At 39.4% G+C, this 23,780-nt stretch overlaps 1 protein-coding gene across 2 annotated transcripts in view; it reads left to right on the top strand.

Moving 5' to 3' along the window:
- The first annotated feature begins 1,811 nt into the window (after nt 1–1,811).
- dzip1l (DAZ interacting zinc finger protein 1-like) overlaps nt 1,812–23,780 on the top strand; it is a 31,544-nt gene continuing 9,575 nt past the window's right edge. Inside the window, exons 1-11 of one of the 2 annotated variants that reach the window (XM_034039886.3) lie at nt 1,812–2,101; nt 11,213–11,788; nt 14,454–14,538; nt 15,100–15,224; nt 15,615–15,776; nt 16,828–16,950; nt 18,314–18,376; nt 19,564–19,704; nt 20,437–20,467; nt 21,297–21,353; nt 21,458–21,591. In XM_034039886.3, the coding sequence (XP_033895777.1) occupies nt 11,279–11,788; nt 14,454–14,538; nt 15,100–15,224; nt 15,615–15,776; nt 16,828–16,950; nt 18,314–18,376; nt 19,564–19,704; nt 20,437–20,467; nt 21,297–21,353; nt 21,458–21,591 (1,431 nt within the window). In that variant the 5' untranslated portion in view covers nt 1,812–2,101; nt 11,213–11,278. Of the gene's footprint in view, nt 2,106–11,212; nt 11,789–14,453; nt 14,539–15,099; nt 15,225–15,614; nt 15,777–16,827; nt 16,951–18,313; nt 18,377–19,563; nt 19,705–20,436; nt 20,468–21,296; nt 21,354–21,457; nt 21,592–23,780 lie in introns of both variants that reach the window. The other variant, XM_034039885.3, reaches the window with a different exon arrangement.

Genomic DNA, 23,780 nt, shown 5'->3' with positions numbered 1-23,780 from the left:
TTTCCTGGGTGTTTTTAAATTGCTATTTTTTTCTGTTTGTTTGTAGCTGATCAGTCTTAGGTCTATATAAATCAGCTGCTAGTTCCTGAAAATAAAAGAAAAAAATTCTTCTTCATTGTTAATTACAATGTGTTTGTTTGTTTGTTTGTTTGTTTTTTGGCCTTAATTGTGACTTCCATTTAAGGTCTCTCTGTTTCTTGTTCTCGGTCTTTGAACCTGAGATTGATTTAGATTCAGGGACAACTTAAATTGAAATAAACACACATTTAAATTTCTGAGTACATTCTGTGTGTTTAAAATATTTGTCTTATTTCAACATCTCGCTTCCAACAAGAAACAGATCCACTGGACAGTGTTTCTGCCACTGAGGTTGGCCCCCTGGACCCCAGCCTCCACTGTACGGTGAAAACATTTTTATTAATGAACAAACTGCAGGTGACCCAGTGTTTTAGTTAGTCAGTCAGAAAAGATTAAAAATTAATCCCACAAGTCACCATTATACTTCTAATGCTGATAAAAAAAAGTTGTTTTTTTCCAGAGCTATACAACAGAAGCTCTGTGCATGGAGGGGTGGTAAAGGATTTTTGTAAGAGGATGACATCACATTGTAGGATTAGTTTTCATGGAAAGCAAGTGCTTGGCCTCTTTTTAAAACAATGCTAACTGTAGCTGTGTTCTACACACTATCATTCATGTAAGAGCAAAATAAAGTATACGGTAACTTATAAGTAAGAGCAGTTAGTGCCACATGGTCGAGAGTTGTAGTGTTTACAGATGCTGTCTGAACCTGAACAGGTGTGTCTTGAGGAGGCGCCGGAAGGTGAGTAGTCCTGATATCCGTCGGTAGGTCGTTCCACCACTGAGGGGCAGGGGTGGAGAAGGAGCGGGCTCTGGAGGTGGGGGAGCGGAGGGGGGGTACAGCTAGTCTGACGGAGGTGCAGGAGCAGAGAGGGCGAGAGGGGATGTAGGGAGAAATGATAGTCTGGAGATAGGAGGGAGCAGAAAGGTCAACACAGTGATAGGCAAGTACAAGAGCTTTGAATTGGATGCGAGCAGTGATAGGGAGCCAGTGCAGAGAGCAGAGCAGCGGTGTAGTGTGGAAGAAACAGGGAAGTGAGAAGACAAGGCAAGCAGCAGTTTGGATGGGTGAGTTGGAGGAGGGAGTTGCAGTAGTCAAGGTGGGACAGTTCCAGGGCCTGAACTAGGAGCTGTGTGGAGTATTCGGTGAGGAAGGGGCAAATTCTGCGTGTCGTGCAGAGGAAGAAGCGACAGGAGCGTGCCAGAGTAGAGACGTGCTGAGAGTAGGAGAGGGAGGGGTGAAGGGTGACACCAAAGTTTTTGGTGGATGAGGAGGGAGAGAAGGTGGTGGATTCAAGCAGAATAGAGATAGAGAGATCAGCAGTGGGGGAGGAAGAGGGGATGAATACTTTTAAAGGTATTGTAGCTAACAATAGGCTTCCATAAATCTTACCTCTTGTGCACATCTCTTCATTGTATAGGTTTCAAATGTGTAGTGGTAGTTATATGTTCTGTATCTGCGTATTACCGTTAAGCGTGGAGCATTTATGGGAATTATGCTGTATAGTTATTCCGTATGTAAATGCATATGTGCATAAACTAATGTACATAATTGCAACACCCATGGCCACGGACCATTCAAATGAATGTATGTCAGTTACTGTGACCAGCTATAATCAGATTTCATTTCACATACGGAGCAAGCCAGGGCGGTGCATGCTATAAATACGATGCTATAAAACAGCGTTTACGTTGCCTGGGTAACACACTTGCTTGGCTTGTGGCTGCTTGCTTAACTAGGGTGGAAGCAGGGTTTGTTTCCCAACAGCACTCAGTACAGTCTGCGTTACAGAATTGCATTAAGCATTATGCATGATGTGATGTGCACTCGTCTCGACCTGCAAGTTTTTCCTTGAGTGGGGTTTAATTTCCCCGGCTGGAAGTTCGGGTGTAGAGTTACACTGAATATTTCAGTCTGCTCATTGAAGCGGCAAGCAACTACAGACTTCTCTACCACCACACAATAAAAGTTTTTTTTTTTCACGCCAAGCGTCAGATGGGCGAGCTTTCTGCGTTTATATAAGTAGGTAGGTTATACTTTCCAATGTACTGTCTATTATACGCTGAAATGTTTAATTGTATATATATTTTTAAAAGTTTTGTTAACATTTTTTTCATTAAAAAAAGTTTGCAGTTCGCCTTTCTGCTTGAGTGAACACGTTTTATTTTATAGCAAAAGTAATGCTGGATTTACGGAAGCCCATTGCTGACAACTGTGATCCTTATATCGTATTTACGTGTTAATTAAAAAAAAAAAAAAAAACACACTTGGCAACAATGCGCTTCTGTATGGATTACTTTTCAAACGCTTGTCGAGTTTATCGTTTAAAATTCGATTCGCTCACTGCATACCTTTTTGAAGCATTACAAGTATAGCTTTTAGGGTTCAGATATAAAGAAAATGATTCAACGTAGTGGAGAGTTGTTATTGGGCATGGTGCCAACCGAGATGAAGGAAGTGCATTTTTGTATAGCTGCCAATTTGTAACAGGAAGTTTGTTTTGATTTTGGATCTATTTGGGTCTATGTGGGGTATTGACGAGACAATTCTCAAAGATAGGGCACAATGTTAATTTATTCTTATGATTGGATTTAACTACCCTTTGCCAGAATCCACACAATTGGACAACTGTCCCTAAGTAAATGTTTGTAATATAACATAGACCTTACTAATTCGTTTAAAAAATATCAGTGACTGTAGTATCAGACAGAGATTAGTATCAGAAAAATCCTTATCTAAAGAGTTGGTAGCGGCATCTTTTGATATAAGCATTATTTTGAAAACAGTTATCCATTGTCATTTTATGTAGCGCAATAACTTAGCAGTGATATTATTATTATTATTATTATTATTATTATTATTATTATTATTATTATTATTATTATCATTATCAAATACCTAATTCACCCATATATAAAATATCATTATACAGACACAAACCACTATAGTTTCCTATATATCAAATCAGGTGCTGCCGTATACTACAGAAAACTATAGTATTTTTTGAAAGCATTATGGTATTTTTTTAAATGGGGAAAATACTTTACTGAGAATGCGTTTTTTTATTTTTTTATTTCGATCTGTGTTGCAGATCCTTAGCGTGCACTTTATCAGAAGTCTAAAATGGTACAGTAAATTACCCACTGTTACATTTTTCTAAACAATTCCAGTTCAGTTGTTTAAAGCGGCGGACAGTGTCCCAACTCATTTTTAATTATACACAGTTGGTTCCTGTGTGCATGTTACTTGTATAGTTTTCTGTGCACTCTGCTACATCAGAAACTGGACATTGTTGGCATAGCAGTTTGTTTACATAACCTAAGGTAGCAGGAAGCTGTCTGTCCACTCTCTGATGGGGCTACCTCTACCAGTACCACAGGCGAGCTTTCCTGCAAGCAAAACAAAACTATAAACCAAGGAATGTAAAGCTATACGAAGTTTCAGTCAGGAAGCACTGAAAATATGATCGCTTGATTGACAGGAAAATTCTTGCAACCATCCCACAATCTTGTCAGCTTGCAAGCCAGGTAAACCTACCTCTCTGCTTTGAGTTTACCACTGCCTCTCTCGAACGCCTCTCTCTGGTGTTTTATGTTAATGTTTTAGAATAACAAACTATAAATCTAATATTGTAACACTCTAATCATGTAACAGCAATCCTAATTATGTCAATAAAACAGCATGTGGCAGAGCACTGTTTCAGATACCTTCTAGTTTCTGAGCACTGAACTTTGGGTGGTGAGTGGTGGCATTAGGCCCTGAGCTCTGTCACTCATCTTCCTTCGCTATGGGGAAGCCGGTTGACATGCCCTTCGAGAGTAACTTGGGCACTGCTTCCTATTGTTGTAGAGCTCCTGAAAGATGAGCAAGCACTGACAGGCAGACTAGCAGAGCCTGTCTTTGCAGTTGCTCTCTCGAATGATCAAGATGCAACTGAAATGTATTCTGGTATCTGTTGCCATTACCTTACACAGACAATGGAGTCATACAGAGCACCTGTGCCTGGCAGAAGATGGCGGGCATGACTTCTGTTTAACAGAATTTTGTACCTCTGCAGCTGTATAAAGGATCATCAGTTCTGTTCCTTGATCATCTTGATAATTTGTTTGGTCTTGATTATTTATTGTATTAAAAAATATTATTGATAATCATATTATCAGTGAATATTGTGTTTTTGACAGTCAAAAAGCTAATAAGAATCAGTCTCACTGTTACCAAGATGTTCAAGTTGCTGTGTGTGTGTTTAGTGCAGCATAATTGGCTAGATAGAGTATGTTTAATTCCTTTTGGTAATTTAATGGAGGTTAAAAAAAAAAAACAAAAAAAAACAGGCAGCATTTGTACATCAGTTAGGAATTTGCACATATTAATCATGTGAGGGGCAGCTCATTTACACACACAAAACAGCTGTCTTAATGTGTCGAAATTGTTTAAGAGTCTTGGGTTCCCACAGCGGTAGGGTCAGCTTTTGTTTTCAAGCAAGCACAGTTTATTTTGCGCATGGATAAGCTGAGACCACCAAATTCACTTGTGACCAAACCTGAGGTGAAAGACAAGTACATCAATCTTCTCATTTCACCTTGTGATAAAGCACTCTGTATGTTTGACTGCTTACTGTAATTCAAGGTAGACATAACAGGAAGAACAGCTGTTAAACATTGTTGTAGCTGCAGTTGTCATAGCGACAGGTGCTCTGGAACAGGTGGCAGGGACTTGACTGTACAAAGTGACAGAGTGCTCTAACCTGCATTCTCCTCACGTCGGTTAAACAGTAACCCAGCTAAAACTACGATATGGTAAAGAGGTTTAAGTCAGAATGCTATGGGTAAAAGAAACATGTTTTTGTGAACACATATCCATTCTGCAGCAAGCAACTTTGCAAACCCTACTCTAAATAATAAAATAGTTTGTGTCTTATTTAGAAAACGTCAAATATTTAAACAAACATTACATCTGGCCTTACCCAGTACTGGACCTGGTTAACTGTTTTTATAGACTGCTAAAAGTCAGCTATTTTGAGTTGAGTTATTTTCCTTAGGCCTCCTTTACTGTTATAATATTAACTAGTGTGTTTATGTACACAGCACTTTTGTGTGGAAAAATAAGCGTTATACTGAATAAAGTGTACAATGTACAAATATTACAGAACAGCTTTTAATATTTTTAGGGTTACTACTAGGGCAGCAGTGTGGAGTAGTGGTTAGGGCTCGTGGAGGGTCGTGGGTTCAATCCCCGGTGGGGACACTGCTGCTGTACCCTTGAGCAAGGTACTTTACCTAGATTGCTCCAGTAAAAACCCAACTGTATAAATGGGTAATTGTATGTAAAATAATGTGATATCTTGTAACAATTGTAAGTCGCCCTGGATAAGGGCGTCAGCTAAGAAATAAATAATAATAATAATAATACTTCACCATACTCAACCAGGTTTACATTTTAATATACTGCATTAATAAACTAGTTAAAAAGTTTCAGACATGATACTGTAAAAGCACATGCAAGAAAGATAATTTGATTGACAGGAAAATCTTGGACGCCCTCATTCATGTCAACCTTCAATCAGTGGCAGTTGCCAATCGTAACCTACCTCTTCTTGCATATTGATTGACACTCGGAAGGCAAGGAGGATGAAAGTCAAAACCCAGCAAGGCACAATGCTTTGATACATGCTTATTTTTTTATTCTCTGATTTAAATACTGTTTTTAAATCACATAAGTGGGGCTACCGATTTTTGGGGGATGGCAGAATTGTGGACGCGATTACAGGATTAGGCATTGAGAAGTTGGCCCGACTGTAATAACAGTTCTTGTTTTTACAAAAAAGATAATTGTTTAAGAAAGCTAACAGATACGCATATTCATAGCAGCATTAACTACATTATTAAAAAGTTAAACAAAATTGGAAGTATTTAATTCTGGTAATGCTAAACATCATTGATACCCATAGTTGTTTTATTGTTTTGCTTGTGTTTATTTTGTGGCTAATGAAGTAGAGATTGAGTGTAGATTGTTGCTATACCTTCCCAAACACACTTGGCATTGCATGCATAGTTAACAGTCCTTTAATAGCCTCACTCGGGAACATTGCTCTAGCCTGACATTTCAACACAAAGGTCTGTACACAGGAGGAGGTGGTAACAAGTGAGTAAACAGACATTCCGTTTTGTTTGAGCTTCCAGAGGCTTGAGGGGGTTAGTCAGAGAGTGAGAGCGTGGCTTGGGAACTGATTTAATGGCAACGCTGTTTGACGTGGAATAGAGCCATGCATTTATAAACTAACACGATGCTCTACCACTTGTTTAGATTATATCACTGTTACTGGCATTCACAGTAATAGAGGAGATTGTTATGGGTGGAATATACATTTTGCTGTAGTAATATCGTAGGTCCTGGGTTTTCTTCTGGGAATTAATGACCAGCTGGGAGAATTAACGCCACATGGTTATTAATTTACTTTCAAATGCCCCGGGCCCAGATCATTCTTTCTTTTATAAGCTGTTTGAACTGTTTGGTGCATTTTGTCTAGTATACTAGGCAATCAATTTAGTTCTCCCTCCAGGCGGAGATTTATAGTGTTAACAGTAAGATTTCTTTTTTTCAAAAAATATTCATTTAAAAAAAAAAGGGGGAATGACCTGGAAAGGATTTATTTGAGGTTTGACCAATTTTGATCAGGTTTGCGTTTTTTGTTTATAAAGTGTGCAACAAAGGGTTAATTAAAACATTTTATTACTTGTGGTTCATGAGCTAACATTCATTTGTTAATGAATCCAGGGGTCAAAAATGAATAAACAAATAAATGTAAATTAAAAAAAATAAATAAAGGCAGACAAAAATAAACACATGGAGAAAAATATAAATAATGATATATCACAGTTACACATGATTCTATCAACACCCTAGACTACTGCTCTCTCAGTGTGAACTCATCAGCAAATAGTTTAGTAATTACAGGTAGCTGTACTTGCATTTACTGAGAGGTACACAACACTGCAGTACCAAAATAATGGTGCTTGCTTGAAAACAATAGCAATCGCCTTGGGAACCCAAGACTTTAATGAGGTGTCCATTGGGACAACGCTGCTAGGTTACCTGCAGTGCAGCACTCATTACAATCTTATTACTTCAGACTGAGACACCGTGTCTCCTGTCTCTGCTTCAATGAACTACTACAAGGTAAGAAGGTGCTTGCATTTGATAGGGCGATGCTTAGGGTGTTTTTCAGTAGCCCACACTGTTTAAAAATAACTGCAATTTGACATGCTGTATTTTGACTGCAGTTTACTGAATCCTCTTCCATATAGACAGAGGTAATAGAGTTGCAGTCAGCACAGGTATATCGGACAGGTAACAATCCTTGACAATGGATGCATTGATAACACTTTATTATTTAAAAGCAAGAAGCGGAAAAAATGTGTAGGCACTTCACAAAAACCAATGGAAATGAGTACCCCACAGTAGGGGAAAATGGTGTGCGAACAAGGGATGAGCCTTGATGGGCCGAATGGCCTTTTCTCGTTCTCAAACTTCTCTTATGTTCTTTTCTTATGAAACTAATAAACGTTATTATTAAAAAGCAAGAAGCATGAATCCTGTAGACGCTTCACGAGAGCCTTCAGATACAACTGAAAGCAAGCCTGTGCTGGTAATGTAATACATGAGAGCTCCAAATAGAGCACCAGGGCCATTAATCCATCAAGGAATGTTTAATTGAGGCTCACAAAATAATGGCAATCAATAATGAATTCATTGTGTCATCTCTAGGAAAAAGTCTGTACTAAATTGTAGCACTAGGGTAGCTATAATGGTATGAGGCTGCTAGTGGTAGAATTGTCCCACAGTGGGGGAGTTTTTATATTTTGGCATATGGTTGAACACACACTGCTAATCCATTGCAGTGCAATGCTACCATACATATAGTGCAGGCACGGAGCCCCTGTATCAGGTCCACTGTGCTATTCCAAATCCATTGTGTTGCTATTACATATGGTGTGTTAATTGTTCTGACAGTAACACTGGTATTATAACATTTTCCAGTTAATCTTACCCAGTATTTTTATTGCCATCATTTTGTGGGTCTCTTCCTTTCCAATATAAAACATGCGCACATTGAATTTGATTTGTTAATGGTATTTTGTTCCAAAGGTATAACGTACATGTTTACCACACATCTTTTATATAGGGAAATGTAAGATCTACACAGTGATGGTAATACATATATAAATAATGGAATCATTTAGTTAGTGATTCAGCTCACACAATTTGATTTAGGACAAAGTATTTTAGATATGGAAATTGATTGTGTAACATGTCTATGGCAGGCAACTAGAAAAAGACGGCAGAAAGAAACTTGAAGCTACTTAAGTTAAAAAGGTCAAAGTTGGATTTAAATACGAGCAAAATAAAGTCTACAAAGTAAGTTTCAGTTTCTTAACTTCTGCTATATTTTATTAACAGCAAGTTTTTAATAACTGAAAAATAAAGTCTGCAACAGGTTATCAGTATCTGTGCTGAAAACACTTCCAGTATTCATTTATTGGGTTGTATTTAAGCAGTAGAGTCCGAGGAAGAGGGTTTTACTGCCTGGTACGGCCTGCCTTGTGCCACTAAATAACATAATGAGAAGGGCCTTACCAGACAGTAAAGTCCTTCTATGAGGATTATATTGCTAATAGAAAAATGGCTGTGTTTAAAAAAACAAACAAACAAAAACATATAACGTGATTTTATGCAGCACTAGTTTTTGTTGCTACTGAATACAAAGATTTTGCTCAGAATTCCATATGTGGTCTGGTAGCCTTCAGGCTTTAGTAGCTTTGTGTGTATTTCCAATAGCGTAAAAAAATAACTCAATACAAAAAAAGATGTTGCTTGTTCACGTATTTTAGTCATTAAATATATCTAATAGCCTACATATTTTAATGTTGGTCCTGCTGTTTGTTCAGTAGCTTGTTCACAATGTGCTTAAGTTTATTCAAAGCCTCCTAGCTTTATTAGAGAGCACCGTGCTTGTGTTGTTATATGCTGAAATAAAGTTGCTGAAAGTAATCGGTCTGCATCCAGTTGTTTGATTTCTACAACTTGTCATTCAAACCGGAGACTAGTTGCTGTTGCTGTTGTGGTTACTGTGTTGCCGCTGACAGCAAACACTATTCTCTACATTGACAGACAACATGCAGAGGGTGTGTACTAGAACTGAGATTTTCTTTCAAGCAGAGAAAGGTAAAATACATAAATGAAAAATGCATTTACGTATGTACAGCGGATTGATTGGGAACCGAGATTAAATCTATAGTTTGAAAGACAACATTCAAGGTCCCTTACCAGAGATTAGGGACCTCACATTGACCAATCAGGTTAAAGGAAATCTCCAATTCATTTTCTAATACCTGTTTACATTAGACGATCAGCATTTGATTGGCTTCCTGTTAGGTAGGGCATTGATGACATTTTAAGGCCTGTACTTGTATCTAGGCACCAAGCAGCAACTCAACAAAAACATCCCTCTGTGAGACTCAACCCAATGGCTGCAAACAATAATTTCAGTTCCAGCAGTGTTAATGCACTTCTGAGCACTGGATTTTATTTTTTAGAATAAACAGGTTCTCTGAAACACGTCCAATGGAATTTTCATGAAGCTTAAGAACTGGTGGCAAAAAAGAATGCGGGTTGTGAACCAGGAATATTTTAATTTAAACAGGACAGCACCAACGGAGCCATAGAGTATGTGGAGAAGGAGTTAATCTTAAAATGGAAAAATAGGACATTTGTAAGTCATCTTTATCTAGGGGCTGGTTGGTGGAATGCTAATTGACTAACATTGGTGGAGATTAAATGTATAGCACAGCAGGAAATATATTATGAGCTGGTTACTTGATACTGGGGATTGCCATCATTAGGGGGACACCTTCTTTATGATCTGATAGTTGGACTGCAGGTTGAAATGTTTTAAGCCTGTAAAACAAGAGTGACGCTGGACCAAGCAGCGAAGAAACTTTGCGGATATTTGACTGTTGCAAACTGAGAGGCAATGTCTTTGTTATTGTAATACAATTCAATTCATTCATACTGCTAAAAATGACTTGCTGCTGGGAGGCAGTGATTTTGCTGGCCTGTTAACTCTTCTTAGAGCCAGTACAGAGTTCTGGGAAAGACAGAATCCCACTGTCCATTGCATACATAAAATCCAGTTTGAATAACAGAATGAAGATACTGTTGTAGTGTCATGTGGTATGTACCCTGATGTGAAGACATTTTAGACTTTGAGAAAAAGTCTGAAAACATGATATATATATTTTTTATAAATCTACGCTGAAAAAAACTTCCTGCATAGCCATCTGTGGACCATTCCATCACACCTGATTTAAAAAAAGGCTCAACAAGTAAAATGGTAGGTTAATGATATGAAAAGAAAATGAACCCTGTTATAGGCGTTAACAATGCACCATGGCTGCTATATGATATTTTTCATGGTACTCACAGTACAGTAGATGTAATGACACTGACGGCTTACTTTGTGTGATGTGAAATAGGATAGAGTGATCAATAATGAGGCAGTGTTTTATAAAAAGGGCTTGAGATTGAGCTAGTACAAATTCATACCAACTGTAAATAGCAGTTGGTTTCTTCGTGAGCACCTGTTCCCACGTAGTTGAAATTGCTTCACAACTTAACAACTTTTTCGAACTCTGACACAAGTGACCATAAAGAGCAGTTTATTTTTATAGACACCACCCTTTATTTTGAAGGTTATACACTGTTGCAACTTTGTAACAATATATTTATAAGGAGCAGTCAAAGGCACTGAGATGGTTAAAAGGGTAATTACCAGGTTTAAAAAAACATGTTACTATCTCTCATCAATAACTCTTAAGCCTGTAGATTCACTGCCTTTGCTGCATGTAGGACTTTAAGTGGTGTGAGACAGGGGATACTAATACCTGCTGCACAGGAAGCAATGCACATCTAGATGCTGTTCTTACAAATTAAAGAGAAAAAGAGTCAAAACAAAACAGAAAGTGAGATGGGAATAAAAGTTTTACATGAGTGAAAGACAATGTAAAGTTGTGGTTATTCTCCCTTTATGCTGTATGTAGTTGTCCCACATAGTAACCCTGTACTGTTTTTCTTTAGCCTTTCTTCGGAAGCCTGTTCTACCCTCTCCAGTTGGGTTTCTCTGGCCGGCCCCTTAGTCACACGATGCCTGGACAGATAGCCCCCAGAAGCCCTCACTCTTCCCTCAGCCTGGCCCAACAATGGGGTCCAGGAGGTCTCCCGCCATTCCACTTCCAAACGCGGCGGGAGGTCATGGACTGGCGACGCTTCAGTGCGCTAGACGTGGACCGTGTGGCCAGAGAACTGGACGTGTCCACCCTACAGGAGCACATTGGCAGCGTGACTTTCTGCGACCTGGACTCTGAGCGGTGCCCGCACTGTCGGAACCCAGTGGACCCGGTGCTGCTTAAGGTTCTGCGCATGTCTCAGCTTAGCACAGAGTACCTGCTCCACTCCCAGGACTACCTGAGCACCCAGGTTGCCTTGCTGGAGGAGCGTCTGCAGGGGGTGATAGAGGAACGAGACCAGGAGCAGAAGGAGAAAGCCAGGCTAGCGGGAGAGCTACAGACCACTCAGCAGGAGAGCCGCCGCAGGAAGAAGATGCTTGCCACCCAGCAGATGCTACTGCAAGCCAGTACCAACAACTACCACAAGGTAACAGAAACGTCCGAGTGGGTTACAGTCCTCTCTTCAGTTATCAAGTACAGCACTGCTTTATGACTTGTTATTGCCATGTTCTATGGCACAATTTAATCAAACTTCCAGTCATAGGTAACCAACCAATACTCTACTGCATGATCAAGAGTCCAAAACTTGTCTTTAAATTTCAGAAGCCTGTAATTTGAAACACATATAATATATACAGATCCATTAGGAAGTTTGATTCAATGCCGGCATATAATAGGGAAGTAACACGGAAGTTTATTTTTTGAATCTCCTCTATTTTTTTACTGTCAGCAGTACAGAACAAAATGAACCAAATTTGGGACGTTCCAGGATTGTGTTTTTTATAGGACTTGAATTGTCTATATTTTGGATTTGGTTCTAAAGGGGATTTATTTTGGGTGTAGGGGAGGTAGGCCATAGGGGTTGGGAGTTTCAAGACCTATTTAAAAATGACATTTGTTTTTTGGGGTGATCTGCAAATGTAATGGGTTTTTGACATTTTAAAGTCACTCCTCAAAAAGTTCCCTAAACACAAGTAAACTGCTGTACTGCTACATGCTTTCAGAACCATTATTTGTCCTGCAGGTATATATGAATGCCTCCTACACAGATCACAAACTATGGGTATCCAATGCTAGTATGATCTCAACAGAATGCTGAGAAACCAGTTCTACCTTGGCAGGTTTTGTTTAATGAATTATCAAGGTGTCTAGTTGTGGTTCATATACACCAACCCCTGTCATTAAAAAGGGGAATAACTAGTTTAGCATAACAATGCATTCTTATAGTACTGCTATATGTATTAAAATATTTTGTGGGCCATTATTTTTTGTCACTCATGATGATTGAAGCACCTGCACCTTAGGAATCCTGAGGCAAATGTATCTCAAAAGACCGATTGTACGGTATGCATACCGCCACTGTCTTAAAACACCATTTATGTAACCTTTTCGCTGCCTCTGTAAGTGTTCTCCCTCTGGTGTTCCGTTGTATGAACTGCGACATTACGTTGTTCCATTAAAACAGCTTTACATTTCATTTTCTTCATTGTTTTAGCCTCCTTACCTTTTGTATAACGTTTGCAATTATTCTGAGTGGCTCTAATTGCAGTCACTCAGATACTGAGTTTCTGTTGTAATGTTTGATAATCCTATGTTGAGCTGCTCTTTAGTTCTCTTCAAGTCCTAACTGTACATAACTGAGACTAGATCAGCCAAAGTGTATTTTATAGAAGCAAGAGCCAGTGCCATCTAGTGATCTGACACTTTGCAAAGGAGTTTCCCCTCGCACTACATGGGGCTGGGTACATAGAGACACTTTATCTAATTTATCTTACACTACATATGCCTAGGGCAGGCAACTAGAACTGACAGGCTCCTCAACTCATAGTCGTAACATATTAACATAAACTTATCCAAAAAAAGTTTAATGTTTAAGTAATTGCAATAATTACCACAATGAATGATTGCAAATGTCATACAAATTTAAGCTTTTTACAAACAAACTATATAAAAAATAATGAGAAAATCTGGAGAAAAAAAACTGATTAAGGCTGGGAACAAATCAAAACTTTGACAACCCGTTAATCGCACTTAACAAAACTGTATTTAATAGCGTTTAAATACAGTTTTGTTAAGTGCGATTTAGCGGGTTGTCAAAGTTTTGATTTGGTCCCAGCCTAAGTGAGAAAATAGATTCCAGACAGTATTTTAGAAACTGCAGCTTGTGGAGAGTTTTTTTTTTTTTAATATATATAGCTGTGCTCTTCAGTTTCAGAAACAGCGCTGTGCAAACGAATATGACAGATTACATTCATTTCTAAAATGTGTTTGATGCATTTAAAATTACAGTCTTTAGTTCTTTAAAAAAGGCAAGTGGAGGACTCCACATTGATACACTGACACTGCAGAGGGTCCACGGCTGCCACGGCATCCTCTGAAAAGGTTGAAGAGGTATTAGAATGTGTAGTCCCTTCAGTGACCGGTGTGACGGGGTGCCCGCTTCCCCCTATATATTTGTATTATGATTTACTGTTATTGATTGTATTTTGTATATTCTTCTGTTTTGAAAAACGGCTGTGTATTGGTTCAAATGCAGTTGTAATAGTGTTTGGCTAGGATGGGGTTAATTCCCATCCAGGGATGATTGTTCAGGTACAGGTGGTCAGGAGTTTAATTGTGCAATTAACTCCTAACCACCTGCTATATAAGCCCAGCTCCAGGCTCATTGTTTGGTTGGAGTTAGGAGAAGGAACAGATACAGATACAGATACAGATACAGATACAGATACAGATACAGATACAGATACAGATACAGAAGGAGATAGACAGCAGTGAGAGAAAACGACTGCTGCCTTTGTTTTGTTCAGGTCTTCATTCTGTTTATTTCCGGTATTGTGGCTTTCTTGTGTTTGGCTGTTGTGCCCTTTTATTTGTGTTTTGAAAAGTTTATTTTGTTTAATAAAAAAACTGCGCAGCCACGCAGTGTTTTGCCCCGCATTCTGCCTTTGGTGTACTGCTTTCCTGGAACCTGACGTCACACACATCACCACATCAGCCATCCTGCCACACCGGTTTACTAAGGATTCACTGTATTCCATTGATTTACAGCCTGTTTGCTGTATTTTAACCATGTCTTTCCCTTCCTTCCCTAGTGCCAGTTATGTGACAAGTCTTTCATGAACTACTCGTATCTTCAAGGGCATTTGCAGCGCAGGCATCCTGAGATCACTGATGCAGGTGAGAAGGGCACTGCTACTACTATACTACTGAAGCCAGCTGTAATGATCAAAGATTAGCCTTACAAAGCTACTAAGCCTTATTTAAACGTTTCCCATGTTATATTTGCCTGAAGTTTACCTGCTTTTCCCATTCTTATTCTAGGGATGTTGGATTGTGTTTCATTTCCTAAGCATTTACACTTTAACATATTAGGAGTTTTTGTAATCAATTAAAAAAGCCATCATGAGAAACCCACCATTAGAGTGCTGATGCTTTTTGAGTTACACTTTGAGTAACTTTTGCACCTTACATATCCTACTGTATAAAGATTACAGGTGACATGCAATTGGACAACGTTACACTCTAAACTATTAACATATCTGGCTTATATACTGTGCATATATAATAGTACAATTGAGAAAATGAATGGTACAGCTCCCACGCCCCCCCACCCCCACCCCACCCACACTGTTCTCATGCCACATGAAGAGCGTTGATTACTTCAAAGTTGCAGATGGATGGAGTGCTCTTAGTTCTAGACTGTGACTCTTTGTGACTCGTTGTCCGTGCTGTCTCCAGAGCGACAGAAGAAGAAGCAGGTGGAGCAGATGGAGGATGGGATTGAAGATCTGAGAGAGAGGCTGAAGAGGACTCAGTCTAAGCTGGAGGCAGAGCAGGAAGCAGATGCTCAGAGGAGACTTCAGGTACAGATGCACTGTACAAGAAATGATGTCAGAGAGGTGGCCTGAGCTCAGGGACTGGGAGGCAGTGTGGCCCAGTTGTTAAAGCTGAGGGACTGGGTAAAGGGAAGTGTTGCCTAGTGGCAAGAGATGAGGTACTGGGAAGTAGGCGGAGTGGTGCAGTTGTTAGAGCTGAGGGACTGGGAGGGAGGCGGTGTGACCTAGTGGTAAGAACTGATGGACTGGGAGGCAAGATTGCCTAGTGGTTAGAGCTAAAGGACTGGGAGGCAGTGTGGCCAGGTGGTTAGAATTGAGAGACTGGGAAGCAATGTGGACTGGTTCTTAGTGTAACAGAATGAGGAGACCTTCACCGTGAAATCTTTTAGCATTTTTGTGTTCCCCTCGACCCTACAGGAGCAGAAAGAGCAGAGTCAGAGGGAAGCAGAAGAGAAGATGCAGTTTGAGAAATGGAAGGAGGAGGAGAGGAAGAAGTTCTACCTTGAGATAGGGGACCTGCGGCAGCTCTTCCTCCAGGAATTCAAGGCCGTCTCCAGCAAGAGCACCGCATTGGAAATGGTGAGCGGAGCTATGTGAGGGGCCATTGAGGACCTCTGTTGCAGAGGGAAACACTGCAGCCACTGCTCAGTGTGATAAGTGACTGTTATGTGTAGGGGGTCGCTATAAGAGATGTCATCTTGTGCAGTTACGGCAAGAGGACTGAAGCAAAGCAATCTAGACATGACATAGTCACATAAATTGCAAATTTATGTATATTAATAAATGTTGTTTTATGTTGTTATGATGTTCTATTAGTAGGTTGTATATAATACAGCTACATTTATTCAATACTTTTAAATAGGTTGTAATAGTTTTTTTTTATATTGTTGGTAATATTGTTAATATTCTTTTGCTGTAACATTCTGCAGCTAGATGGCGCCATAGTGTAAGTATAGACGGATGTGTGTTCTTCCTACAGTACTACAGTAGCGGTAGCTCAGGTGCTGTTAATGTCTATTGCATGATTGCAGTAGAATCCTTGGGCTCATTAGAGCTAGTTTAGATTATTTTCGATAACCGTATTATCAGCAATTATTGTGTTACTGTGATTTGCCCCTCTTCTACCACGATGTTTTGTTCCTCTCTCTTCCTGTAGACAACCAATTGGTCCATAAAACTGGGCATCAAAATGACTTTAATTCAGTACCCCCTTTTGGTGGGACAGTGGTATGACTATTTTAAAATTGCAAGAAATGAAAAACAGACAAACACAAAAGAAAAAGAATGTGTGAGAGAGTCACAATTATTAAAACATGATTTAAGGTAATTGTGATTATCGTGATCATTTTTAGCTGATAATGGATCATTGAAAATGTCATTCTCGTCTTACCCTACAATAGAATAGACTGTAACACTGGGAAGGCTGGTTCAATGTCAGTCCTGGCCAGAAGGCAGTATAGAGTCCAACACGGATTGTGGGTACAATCACACAGCACATTTGTTTTAGTAGTCAAATGCTTCAGAGCATACATAGCCTAGCTCCCCAGTTCCATGCTATAACATACATGTCACAGAGTTAGTAAAGGATCATTACAAGAACTCAAGGAGAAGCCTATTTGGGTTTGAACAGAAACTCCAGGAGCTGCAGACAAGTGGGCTGCCATCGTCTAACCTGGGAGCACTGCGAGACGACGATGACCAAGAGGACAGGGAGGCCAAGGAGATGGAGCTGAGGGAAAAGATGAAAAGACAGGTGAGGAAGGACTGCAGGGCAACAGTTTAAAACCAAAATGGAGCTCTAACCTTCAAACAGCACTGCTGTACAATGTCTGCATGTTTGTCCTCTACCAGCAAATTGAGGCTAGGCCGGTAGACTGTCAATACACAACTGCCATCTAAAGTCCTGGCCACTACTAGAATGTTTTTGAAATTTCAGAATGCAAACTTCCGTTAATGAACTGTTCATGGATGATTTAAATTAAAGGGGATGTGTCTGTAGATCGCATTTATCTTACCTGAATTCTGCTCTGTAATTAGCTTGGCACTTGGTACACCCCTTGCGTGTTCATTTTGTGTAAACGTATGAACTGCCCCTTGCGCTCTGCCATGAGTAAGAGACACTTGCTTCTCCTTCCCAGAATACTACTGCACTGAGAGCGGGTTATTAAACTAAGCGAGTCTGAACTATGTTTCAGAGCCCCTGCAGTTGTGAGATGTGAAAAGAGCATCTTGACCTATTGGGTTTAATAGCCTATGGAAAAGCATTGTATTCCAATTTGGTGCTTGACACTGATTAAATTCATGAGAAGGGAGATTAGATGAAACAAGCTGGTTTGGTCACAGTTCAAGCATCCACCCAGGTACAATATGAACACGTGGATAGGTATAATGAGTAAAGGCAAGCATACATTTATGATGTTTTATTTGAGATTGCTGTATATGGTGTACTATAATTGATGTTAAAGAGTAAGTAGCAGGGTTCCGAAAAGTATAGCGTTACCTGTCCCCACCTGTTACTACAACTGTTTAAATAACGTACCTGTAGTTTTTCTTTTCATTAACATCCTGACAACTTTTTACACTTATTATTTTAGTCTGTTTCAAAGCTCTTTTCAAAATGTCCACTCTAGTGCACTCATAGTGTAAGGATTATTGCCCACATTGTCAAACACGTAACACAGCAATAACGAGCCATGATGTGGTACGGAACAGAAAAGCCAGATAATTGTTATGTGATTTAGAGGACAGATTTAAAACCCCAGTACACTAGAGTGGACATTTTGAAAAGAGCTTTGAACAGACTTTAAAGCTGTAAGTGTAAAAATTGGTCAGGATGTTAACAACGAAAAGAAAAATTGCAGGTACATTATTTAAACAGTTGTAACAACACATGGGGACATATAACACTAAATTATATATATATACACATATTATTCACAGTATTGACATTACAAAACCCCATAAAATGTTAATGTTTAATTTTCACATGTGTTTGGAAACTATACAAAACATCTTTGAAAACTACACTATGTAAAACATTATGAAAAATGACTAAGAAAGTTATTGTTGTGAACTCTTCTGACTTGAATGTTTTTTACTTTTGAAATTGTTTTTAGAAGCATGAATGGAAGAAGAGGATGCGAGAGCTGCAGGGTGCACACCTTCAGGAAAAAGAAGAGGTAACCAAATTGGATTTTGTCTTCAAGATAGTTATTTATTTGGACTGTTACCTTTAAAATAATGCAGATTAAAATTACTTATAAATTGTAAAGGGGTTGGCCAAAAATATAGAAACAGCAGCAATGCTGCCTTTATATTGTTTATGATTAAGCATTTAACCGTTGTTAAACATATGCATCTCCCATTTAGAGTTGGGGCCCTTTTTTAAGACAATTTCTGAGAGGAATAAAATAACTGGACCAGCATAAGTCAAGAAACAACTCAATTGCAGAGAGAAGCAACTTGTGGGTATTCTGAATAGTTTCGTTTGGTTAACATTATTTTATTTCTTACTGACAATCTTTGTATCCACTTCACAGGAGGTCTTTGTTTATACAGAACTACAGCACATGTACACTTTGAGGCAATTTTTTTTATATTAAAATGTTCTTCAATAGTATTTTCCATATACACACAGAGGGCTATATTCTCAGTTTTTTTTTTTTTACTCCAAATCGATGCAGAAAGAAAAAAATATTCAATAATGATCAGTCAACATTCTGAGGTAAAACTTTTCTACTGACTTAGTTTCTATAAGTTATTATTATTATTATTATTTATTTCTTAGCAGACGCCCTTATCCAGGGTGACTTACAATTGTTACAAGATATCACATTATTTTTACATACAATTACCCATTTATACAGTTGGGTTTTTACTGGAGCAATTTAGGTAAAGTACCTTGCTCAAGGGTACAGCAGCAGTGTCCCAGGGATTGAACCCACAACCCTCCGGTCAAGAGTCCAGAGCCCTAACCACTACGCCACACTGCTGCCATAAGTGTAGTCATAGAAAGGAAGAATCCCTCTCCATAAAATACACACCCTGTAAACACACACACACACACGGCAGACAGCTACTCCGTCACAAACATTAATAGCTACCTAATAAAATATGAATCTTAAAACAATAATTCTGTGAATATAGTAATTGTCACAGCTGTGTATAATGGCATTTAAAACAGGATTCATTCATCCGACTTTTTACACATCCGCCCTTACTCTGGTCCCACCGCAGTCGGATATGCAACGGATTACTGTACATATTTTTAGAATTTCTAACAACAATGTGTAGCTAAAGCTTTGCCCAGCATGTCAGGCTTTGCTTTTGAGCGTCTCATTTAAAAGGTACCATGTTCTTCCCTCAGCTGCAGAGTGAGAACGAGAGGCTGAGGATGTCCCTGTCTGCAGACCAGAAATCCACAGTGCAGCGCTTCCAACAGCAAATCAGCTTGCTCGGCTCCAAGATCAAACAGAAGGAGAAGGTCATCAAGACCCAGGAGGAAACGGTACGGACTCACCACAGCAACATTCATTACCATCCTCTGTGCACTTGGTATTGGTACCAATAGTCCCTATGGCCCAACTGTTCATGGAGTGTAGGTTGGGGTCCTGGCTTTGTGAAGAGTGCAGGGTCGCGTTCTGGCTGTGTGAAGTCACCAGTCTTCCATTGGGAGGCAAACTCCTGGGTGCAATTGGCAAGAAAATTGGACATTCTAAATTGAGGAGTTTTGTTGGCCCACATGTTAACATTACAATATAGTACAATAAAATTAGAGTGAAATAAGTTCTGCGAGAAGTCTGGTTCATACATTTTAGGCTGCTGGTGTTAATGTCTGCCACTGTTTATATCATTAATAAGACCCCAAGGTGCGAGTGTTTTAACTAGTGGAGTTGCACTGCTTGTCTTATGAAGGTATGCTCAGTCAAGGAAAGGGGCAAATCAATGGAGGAGTTTTTAGTGAGTTATGATAAAAATAAAGAACAACATCTTTGAACATTGTGCAAAAAAATGCCACAGGAAAAAAACATTGACAAAAACCACCTGGTTATCAGTCTGTGATTTGCACATTTCAAGGCTGTAGAGCACCCATACAGTTTGGTTTTCCAGAAAACTACAATAGCAGAATTGTTGCGTGCATGTAGACACGCTGTATAGTATGTTCAAACTGTAATTCTGTTAATCAGATTTAGAAAGTTGACTGTTTTTTTATTAATTATGATCTTTTTTTTCCCTTCAGATTAATAAACTGTCATCAAGAACTGTTACAGGTAATTACTCTCAATTAAAAAACAAAAAACAATTTCCCAATGGAAATTATAATTTTATCCAAGGTTAGAATTTTCTGCACTGAACATCGCTGCACTGGGCATGCCCATTACTGGTTTGAAAACAGGTCACACCTTGAATTTAAATCAAGGGAAGTAATGTTAAAACTTTACAATGCATTAGTAAGACCTCCTCTAGAATATTGTGTTCAGTTCTGGTCACCTCGCTACAAAAGGATATTGCTGCTCTAGAAAGAGTGCAAAGAAGAGCGACCAGAATTATTCCGGGTTTAAAAGGCATGTCATATGCAGACAGGCTCAAAGAATTGAATCTATTCAGTCTTGAACAAAGAAGACTACATCGTGATCTGATTCTAAAAAATTCTAAAATGTCGACCCAAGGGACTTTTTCGACCTGAAAAAAGAAACAAGGACCAGGGGTCACAAATGGAGATTAGGTAAAGGGGTATTCAGAACAGAAAATAGCAGGCACTTTTTTTACACAGAGTCTGGAACCAACTCCCCAGTAATATTGTTGAAGCTGACACCCTGGGATCCTCCAAGAAGCTACTTGATGAGATTCTGGGATCAATAAGCTACTAACAACCAAACGAGCAAGATGGGCCGAATGGGGCCTCCTCTCGTTTGTAAACTTTCTTATGTTCTGATGTATGATTGAAAATCTGAATTTAGCATACCAAATGTTTACCAAACGTTTCAGAATTAGACAGCGTACCACACATCAACTATATGTTCCGGGGCTCTAGAAGAAAGAAAGAAATAAATAAATAAAAAAAAACACAGTTCATTAAAAAGTGTGTTTTACTTGCAGTCACTCCAGTGAAACAACAAGATAAGGAATCGTCATCAGAAGAGGAAGAGGAAGAAGGTATACATGAATTACAGAAATTTTAAACTAGTGTCAGGAATCTGCACTGAGACCCAGCCACTGTGATTATGGCTCACTGATGGCTCTTTGTTCCTTCTGTGTAGAGCTGCTGGACACTCTAGATGGAAAGCAGAGGCTGCTGGAGGCCCTGAAGAGGAACCCCAACCTGGTCAAGGAATTCAGACCCATCCTGCAGGAGACACTGGAGGAGAAACTGGAGAGCATGGGGCTCCGCAAGGTGAGCTTCTACTGGAAGGATTAATTCCAACACCTCGTCTAAACTCACTGTGAAAAGGGGAAAGGGGTGCTGGTATGAAACCCTAGTGTCACCCCACTGCCACTGCAAAATGACTTGCTTACATCTCTGGGAGGTACTTTAAACAGTGCAGGTATAATACACACCCTTTGGTGTATGGGTGCACTTGTCCTAATCGAAATGTATTGATTATCATCATTGTAAAGAACATTGAGTATTTTCTTAACTTTTTTGTTTGTAAAGGTTAGTGTAAAGGTTAATGTTCTATAAAACAGTGGTGGTTTATGTAGTAATACTAAAATAAACTACTGTAGAACCTGTCATATCCCATGTAATTGGTTCCATTGGATATGTGAAAATGTATTATTCTTATTATTTATTTCTTAGCAGACACCCTTATCCAGGGCAACATACAAGTGTTACAAAATATCACAGTTCAAAGTATCACATTACAGAATATCACATTACAGATAAGAGCAGTTATAAGGTACAGTAGAATTGGATGCGAGCAGCAATAGGGAGCCAGTGAAGGGAGCAGAGCAGCGGTGTAGCTTATCTCAGAGGGAGTTGTTATACTGTATTGCAAAACAAAGCACTGTAATACAGTATTTGGCAATTTACAAAACAACATTCCATAAACTGTTCTTACCGTGCTTTTTATTTTATTCAACATGGTTAAACTGAGCAGTTTGCTTTACATGAAGTGACAGCATCCAAAAAGTGAAACCGAATTCAGAAACACACTGTCTTTCTTTTTTACCTGCAACTTAAATCCATTCTGTCCTGCTAACAGCTGAATGTACTGTTTTAGACCCATAGTAAAATGTGCATTGATTAGTTCACATCTGTACTGTTCAGTTGGTAGAAGCCTGTGTAAATGACACATTCCAGAGGTTAATCGAAGATCTCGGGCAGGATTTTCAAAAGTTTGTAAATGATAACTCCAGTGTTAATCAACAAATCGTTGTGTAGCATTGATTTCACTATGTAACACAATTTTTGTTCCTGGGTAGTAAGTGTTATTTCCTAATTGCTTATGCCTCAAAAGTATAGAAAATGGCTATTATTCCCCACAAACTTTACTTTTGTGACCAGGACAGTGATATTTTGAAATTTACCTATTTCCAATGAGAAAACGGGCGAATTTGTGTCTTTTCATTCACATAAAGTCAGAAAAAAACAACATATGAATCCAAATTAACATGTATTTATACTAAAGTAATACAAAAATGACTACAGAAGATTTAGAAGTGAGTAGTTTTTCGAGATTTACGATTATACTGTAAATCACTTTCACGAATCAGCCCCCAAATGTAGTCTCCCATCATGTTCTCGTTATACTGTCCTTGGTAGCGGCGTTCAAAGTCCAGTATATCCTGGTGGAAGCGCTCGCCTTGCTCCTCCGAGTACGCTCCCATGTTCTCCTTGAATTTATCAAGATGAGCATCAAGGATATGGACTTTGAGGGACATCATACAGCCCATTGTGCCGTAGTTCTTCACCAGAGTCTCAACCAGCTCCACATAGTTTTCAGCCTTGTGATTGCCCAGGAAGCCCCGAACCACTGCGACAAAGCTGTTCCAAGCCGCTTTCTCCTTACTAGTGAGCTTCTTGGGGAATTCATTGCACTCCAGGATCTTCTTTATCTGTGGTCCGACGAAGACACCGGCTTTGACCTTTGCCTCAGACAGCTTAGGGAAGAAGTCTTGAAGGTACTTGAAGGCTGCCGACTCCTTATCTAGAGCTCTGACAAATTGTTTCATAAGGCCCAATTTGATGTGCAGTGGTGGCATCAGCACCTTCCGGGGGTCCACCAGTGGCTCCCACTTGACGTTGTTCCTCCCCACAGAGAACTCAGTCCGCTGTGGCCAGTCCCGCCTGTGGTAGTGCGCCTTGGTGTCCCTGCTGTCCCAAAGGCAAAGATAGCAGGGAAACTTGGTAAAACCGCCTTGGAGACCCATCAGGAATGCCACCATTTTGAAGTCTCCTATGACCTTGATGCCATCTCAGAAAAATGCAGATATGTATCCACTTAGGCAGCTGGAACTAAACTGAACTGGTGGGCTTAAGGCCCCTGTATTTATACTACTATTTATATTACTGGAAAGTTCTAGAAGTTACTCCAAGTTTACTCAGCACTGAATCTATCTGGAATGTTCTGGAAAATAGGT

Source organism: Acipenser ruthenus, chromosome 17 (assembly GCF_902713425.1).
Source record: "Acipenser ruthenus chromosome 17, fAciRut3.2 maternal haplotype, whole genome shotgun sequence".
NCBI lineage: Eukaryota > Metazoa > Chordata > Actinopteri > Acipenseriformes > Acipenseridae > Acipenser > Acipenser ruthenus.
This window is presented reverse-complemented; position numbering and strand designations above follow the sequence as displayed.